Source organism: Gymnodraco acuticeps, unplaced genomic scaffold (assembly GCF_902827175.1).
Source record: "Gymnodraco acuticeps unplaced genomic scaffold, fGymAcu1.1, whole genome shotgun sequence".
Classification (NCBI taxonomy): domain Eukaryota; kingdom Metazoa; phylum Chordata; class Actinopteri; order Perciformes; family Bathydraconidae; genus Gymnodraco; species Gymnodraco acuticeps.
Genome location: NW_022992122.1, coordinates 693,240 through 700,594, shown reverse-complemented (window position 1 = coordinate 700,594; position 7,355 = coordinate 693,240). Strand labels below are relative to the sequence as shown.

General features: G+C 37.0%; 1 protein-coding gene across 1 annotated transcript in view; it reads right to left on the bottom strand.

Moving 5' to 3' along the window:
- Positions 1-329: 329 nt before the first annotated feature.
- LOC117537812 (CD109 antigen-like) overlaps positions 330-7,355 on the bottom strand; it is a 49,587-nt gene continuing 42,561 nt past the window's right edge. Inside the window, 1 exon segment of the mRNA XM_034203183.1 lies at positions 330-334. Within this exon segment, the coding sequence (XP_034059074.1) occupies positions 330-334 (5 nt within the window).

Here is a 7,355-nt window from a genome sequence, read left to right as displayed (position 1 = left end):
TAGAGTCATTGCGTGCCTATTGATTTGAACACGATCCGTGTATCCATCATTTCCTGGTCTTCTCTAAAGAAGAGGGACCAATGGAAACGTTGTCATGTTGCCGTTGTTCAGCATGGAAACATTCATTAGCTAACAATGACATTATTGTTCTATTGATATAAAGGGAGGTCAGGTACTCTTTAAAGCAGCTGCTAGTTATGGGTACTTTTTACTGAAGTACATTTCAAAGCCCATACTTCTTTACTTTACACCTGAACATCAGCAGGAGAGGACTCTTTAAAGTAGAGACACGACATACTGATTGATAATGTCTGTGTTTTTTGATTGGGTCAGTCTGAAAGGGCCCAAATGTATGAGAATGAGTTTAACTTTCACTTCTGAACAAAGAGGAAATGTTCACAAACACAGTGCTGTGTTTTGGCTGATATTAGATGTTGCTCCCCAGAAGATGAACTCTACTGAGTTTGGGAGTGGAGTTTTGTTTCCTTTAATACCACTGTGAGTTTTGGGGAAATATCAGATTTTTAAAAACATATTGTCAGACTATGTGGTTCTAATTATTCATGTCCACCTCTATAATTATTAAAGAATACTTGGTTTAAGACTAAAAAAAACAACATAATTAAGAAATAGGCCTACGCTTTTTTCTGGTTTTTAATCTGTCCTGGACTATTATTATTAAATATGCTATCTGTGTAGAAAGGTAACATGTCAATAACATGTTTTATTTTGTATTTGGGTAAACTGATCCTTTAATACAGGGGTGGGGAACCTCCGGCCCCCGGGCCGAATACCAGACCATTGAGGTAATTTATAAACACAGGCAAAAAATAAAGAAATCTAGACTGCACATTTTTTTTTAAAGCGAGTGCCTGTGTTTCCTGGCCAAGGTCAGGGTCCTTGAACACAACATGAGCCTAACCTGTCATCACGTGGTATATGTCTCGTCTGACAGGGGTTTAGCGGTGTATTGCTGACGGAGAGCACCAGAACGTCACTCCGGCACTTCCAAAAATTGCAGTACCCATAAGGAGCCGTACGCATGCCGCAGTTTCTGCGTGTCTGTGTCTTTAGTTGAAAGCCCAGTGGCGATCTGTTCATCTGTCATACTGATCATACAGTCAATAACTTTGTTGTTATTAGCATCTGGTTAGCTAGCTATGCTAACGAATATAAGAAGCTTTTTCTACAACCAGTGAGGTAAAGGCACATCTTTATATGATCATTATAGTTATACAAAAATAAGAGAATAAAGTAAACAGGTATAAAATACTATATGACAGTAAACAAAAGTTGTTATTAATAAACAAGAATACAGTTTGAAAGGGGAGTGATTTGTAAAATGTCCATAAATAAAAAGAAATCTGCTTACAGTTCTGTTTCATCTGGCTGTTGAGAGATGTATCCAGAGATCTCCTAATGTTGCTCTCAAAGTGCACCAGATTGATGCTTTCAACTTCAACATTTAAAAAAAAAATCTTCCCGGGGGAGCATGCCCCCGAACCCCCTGGAGGTTAGGTCCCCCCCCCCCCATTTAAATCACGTCCATATGGATAGGAGTCTAAATACATTTGCAGACATCTTGTGTCCACATCTTTCTGTTTTGGTGGTCATGCCACAACCGTGCACGTGCATGGATGCGCGAGTCATGGTGAGATATCTGGATTCAGAGGTTGCTTTTTCTTTGCACAGAATGAAAGAAAGGCCAAATTAATGGGCTGTGATTTTTAAGCAGAGGTCAATAATTTGTACGGCCCTCGGAGGATGTTGAAGAAATTGAAATGCCCTTGCGAAGAAAAAGGTTCCCCACCCCTGCTTTAATATCTGGTCACATACGTTACTTTTACTTTACGTATTTGGTCGTTTTAAAAATAGTTAATATGAATAATTGTTCACTAATTTCAAAGTCATCTGTCAATTTTACAAGAATACAATAAAAGAAAGGTTAAATAAACTCGGCTTTTAATCTCCGTGTAGAAAGGTTCATTTTTTCAACAGCAGATGGCGATAACTAACCAATGATTCAAACCAGAGGTGGGAGAAGTACTCAGATCTTGTACTTGATTAAAAGTACAAGTATTCAGATCTTGTACTTGAGTAAAAGTAGAAGTACTCAGATATTGTACTTGATTACAAGTAGAAGTACTCAGATCTTGTACTTGAGTAAAAGTAGAAGTACTCAGATATTTTACTTGAGTAAAAGTAGAAGTACTCAGTTCTTGTACTTGAGTAAAAGTAGAAGTACTCAGATCTTGTACTTGAGTAAAAGTAGAAATACTCAGATCTTGTACTTGAGTAAAAGTAGAAGTACTCAGAGCTTGTACTTGAGTAAAAGTAGAAATACTCAGGTCTTGTACTTGAGTAAAAGTAGAAGTACTCAGATCTTGTACTTGAGTAAAAGTAGAAGTACTCAGATATTGTACTTGAGTAAAAGTAGAAGTACTCAGATCTTGTACTTAGTAAAAGTAAAAGTACTCAGGTCTTGTACTTGAGTAAAAATAGAAGTACTCAGATATTGTACTTGAGTAAAAGTAGAAGTACTCAGATCTTGTACTTAGTAAAAGTAGAAGTACTCAGATCTAGCACTTGAGTAGAAGTAGAAGTACTCAGATCTTGAGTAAAAGTAGAAGTACCAGAGTGTAGGAATACTCTGTTACAGTAAAAGTCCTGCATTCAAAATGTTCCTCAAGTGAAAGTAGAAAAGTATTCTCATCAAAATATAGTGAAAGTAGCGACAGTAAAAGTAGTCGTTGTGCAGATTGGTCCATTTCAGAATAATATATATGATATGTTTTATAATGATTGATCATGAAAGTGTTCTCAAAGCTGGTGAAGGTGCAGCTAGTTTGAATGACTTTGTATACTGCAGGGTAGCTTGTGAATCTACTCAAGTACTACACTAAAGTACAGTACTTGAGAAAATCTACAGTACTTAGTTACTTCCCACCTCTACATGTTTCTCATTCAGTAAAAATACAACTCTCTCCTTTCTTTCCCCTCTCCTCCTCTGAGTGAACTAAAGGAGTTTCTCTTTTTGCTTTTATCAGATTCTGATCCAACAGAAACACATCCTGAGTGAAACCAGATGTTTCTTTTTTTCTCTCTCTCTCTCTCTCTCTCTCTCTCTCTCTCTCTCTCTCTCTCTCTCTCTCTCTTGAAATATGGTAGCTCCAGCGCGGTGCAGTGGTGACCTTGTTGCATTGTTTGATGGTCCGTGAGTAAGAGATATCAAAAGTACACACATCCTTTACTCAAGTAGAAGTACACATACTCGTGTTTAAAAATACTCTGGTAAAAGTAGAAGTACTGACTAAACTTCTTTACTCAAGTCAAAGTATAGAGGCTTTGAAATGTACTTCAGTAAAAAGTACCCATAACTAGCGGCTGTTTTAAAGAGTACCTGACCTCCCTTTATATTAATAGAACAATAATGTCATTGTTAGCTAATGAATGTTTCCATGCTGAACAACGGCAACATGACAACGTTTCCATTGGTCCCTCTTCTTTAGAGAAGACCAGGAAATGATGGATACACGGATCGTGTTCAAATCAATAGGCACGCAATGACTCTAAAGAATAATGATCACGCATCAAACACACATTCAGACTAAAGGAACCAGCTGTTTGGAAAATGAGAGAAGTAGAAAGTACAGTATTTGAGTTCAACATGTAAGAAGTAGAAAGTACAGGTATTTGAGTTCAACATGTAAGAAGTAGAAAGTACAGGTATTTGAGTTCAACATGTAAGAAGTAGAAAGTACAGGTATTTGAGTTCAACATGTAAGAAGTAGAAAGTACAGGTATTTGAGTTCAACATGTAAGAAGTAGAAAGTACAGGTATTTGAGTTCAACATGTAAGAAGTAGAAAGTACAGGTATTTGGGTTCAACATGTAAGAAGTAGAAAGTACAGGTATTTGAGTTCAACATGTAAGAAGTAGAAAGTACAGGTATTTGAGTTCAACATGTAAGAAGTAGAAAGTACAGGTATTTGAGTTCAACATGTAAGAAGTAGAAAGTACAGGTATTTGAGTTCAACATGTAAGAAGTAGAAAGTACAGGTATTTGAGTTCAACATGTAAGAAGTAGAAAGTACAGGTATTTGAGTTCAACATGTAGAAGTAGAAAGTACAGGTATTTGAGTTCAACATGATGAGAAGTAGAAAGTACAGGTATTTGAGTTCAACATGTAAGAAGTAGAAAGTACAGGTATTTGAGTTCAACATGTAGAAGTAGAAAGTACAGGTATTTGAGTTCAACATGTAAGAAGTAGAAAGTACAGGTATTTGAGTTCAACATGTAAGAAGTAGAAAGTACAGGTATTTGAGTTCAACATGTAAGAAGTAGAAAGTACAGGTATTTGAGTTCAGCATGAGAGAAGTAGAAAGTACAGGTATTTGAGTTCAACATGAGAGAAGTAGAAAGTACAGGTATTTGGGTTCAACATGAGAGAAGTAGAAAGTACAGGTATTTGAGTTCAACATGTAAGAAGTAGAAAGTACAGGTATTTGAGTTCAGCATGTAAGAAGTAGAAAGTACAGGTATTTGGGTTCAACATGTAAGAAGTAGAAAGTACAGGTATTTGTGTTCAACATGTAAGAAGTAGAAAGTACAGGTATTTGTGTTCAACATGTGAGAAGTAGAAAGTACAGGTATTTGAGTTCAACATGTAAGAAGTAGAAAGTACAGGTATTTGTGTTCAACATGTAAGAAGTAGAAAGTTCAGGTATTTGTGTTCAACATGTAAGAAGTAGAAAGTTCAGGTATTTGTGTTCAACATGTAAGAAGTAGAAAGTACAGGTATTTGGGTTCAAAGTGTAAGAAGTAGAAAGTACAGGTATTTGTGTTCAACATGTAAGAAGTAGAAAGTACAGGTATTTGGGTTCAAAGTGTAAGAAGTAGAAAGTTCAGGTATTAGAGTTCAACATGTAAGAAGTAGAAAGTACAGGTATTTGGGTTCAACATGTAAGAAGTAGAAAGTACAGGTATTTGGGTTCAAAGTGTAAGAAGTAGAAAGTACAGGTATTTGGGTTCAAAGTGTAAGAAGTAGAAAGTACAGGTATTTGTGTTCAACATGTAAGAAGTAGAAAGTACAGGTATTTGAGTTCAACATGTAAGAAGTAGAAAGTACAGGTATTTGTGTTCAACATGTGAGAAGTAGAAAGTACAGGTATTTGAGTTCAACATGTAAGAAGTAGAAAGTACAGGTATTTGTGTTCAACATGTGAGAAGTAGAAAGTACAGGTATTTGAGTTCAACATGTAAGAAGTAGAAAGTACAGGTATTTGTGTTCAACATGTAAGAAGTAGAAAGTACAGGTATTTGTGTTCAACATGTAAGAAGTAGAAAGTTCAGGTATTTGTGTTCAACATGTGAGAAGTAGAAAGTACAGGTATTTGAGTTCAACATGTAAGAAGTAGAAAGTACAGGTATTTGTGTTCAACATGTAAGAAGTAGAAAGTACAGGTATTTGTGTTCAACATGTGAGAAGTAGAAAGTACAGGTATTTGAGTTCAACATGTAAGAAGTAGAAAGTACAGGTATTTGTGTTCAACATGTGAGAAGTAGAAAGTACAGGTATTTGTGTTCAACATGTAAGAAGTAGAAGTTCAGGTATTTGTGTTCAACATGTAAGAAGTAGAAAGTACAGGTATTTGAGTTCAACATGTAAGAAGTAGAAAGTACAGGTATTTGTGTTCAACATGTAAGAAGTAGAAAGTTCAGGTATTTGGGTTCAACATGTAAGAAGTAGAAAGTACAGGTATTTGAGTTCAACATGTGAGAAGTAGAAAGTACAGGTATTTGTGTTCAACATGTGAGAAGTAGAAAGTACAGGTATTTGTGTTCAACATGTAAGAAGTAGAAAGTACAGGTATTTGGGTTTCAACATGTAAGAAGTAGAAAGTACAGGTATTTGAGTTCAACATGTGAGAAGTAGAAAGTACAGGTATTGTGTTCAACATGTGAGAAGTAGAAAGTACAGGTATTTGTGTTCAACATGTAAGAAGTAGAAGTACAGGTATTTGAGTTCAACATGTAAGAAGTAGAAAGTACAGGTATTTGAGTTCAACATGTGAGAAGTAGAAAGTACAGGTATTTGTGTTCAACATGTGAGAAGTAGAAAGTACAGGTATTTGTGTTCAACATGTAAGAAGTAGAAAGTACAGGTATTTGAGTTCAACATGTAAGAAGTAGAAAGTACAGGTATTTGTGTTCAAAATGTAAGAAGTTAAAGTAAAAAGTCGTCAGAAAAGGAAGTAGTGGAGTAAAGTACTGATACCAGAACAATTTACTTAAGTACAGTAACGAAGTATTTGTACTCCACTACCCACCTCTGCTGTGTTTACATGTAGCCGCTGTTAGCTGTTAGCCGTTAGCCGTTGTGTTTTCCTGCCTGGTGTTTGCACTCGGATCTGAGAGAGGGTTCACTGTGGGATCCAAACACTCAGTACTCGAGATGAGGGGGGATGGCATCCCCCTGAAATAAAAACGGTCAAAATCATCCCCCTTCTAAAACTGCCATTCCCCCTTTCCATCCCTTTATGTAATTGTATCAATAAACGTGGCACTGGTATTACTGCTATTTCAACATTAATTTTGCGCATTTTGAGTAAAATACTGTGGGCGAGGGAGCACGCACACACGCAATGACATTTTTACAGAGTCACTGACGCTATACTATGCGAGTGCCCTAGAGGGCGCCAGAGCGCCGTGATGCGCCTGTTTGATCGACGCCAGAAGCGCAGGTAACGGTCATCACCATGGCCAAGCGACCAGGAGGACAACGCGATCTCAGGGACTTCATATTTAAAAATACTAAAAATAACATTTCAGGTAAGTCAATAATCAGTAATCTTAGTCATTACTCATTACTTTATTCACCAAAGGTGGAATCTATGGACATAAGCAGCAATAACAACTTAGTTTGGAGTTTAGCTACGTGTTTCTCTCGTGTTAGCTAGCTGGTAAGACTCAAAACTGTTGATGAAATGATACCACCAGCACCAGAAGAGCTGAAACCCCTCCTTCAAGCAGTGAACACTCTGGTCATCTCCACAGCTGAGTGTGAACGTGGGTTTAGTCAGATGAACATTTTAACCACAACTAGAAGCTCCCTAGAGGTAAAAAGCATGTCAGGTTGCTTTTCATCAAGTGTGTTGGCCCTCCACTGAACAAGTTCAGACCAGAGGTATATGTCAAGACTTGGCTTCAAAGCCATTGCTTAGCTAACAAATCCGAAAGCAAGAGCCAGAAAAATTGAGACCAAAACAAATGATTAATGAAAATCTTTGGAAAGCTTCTATGAGATGGGGGAGAGTGGAGATGGGGGAGATGGAGATGGGGAGAGTGGATATGG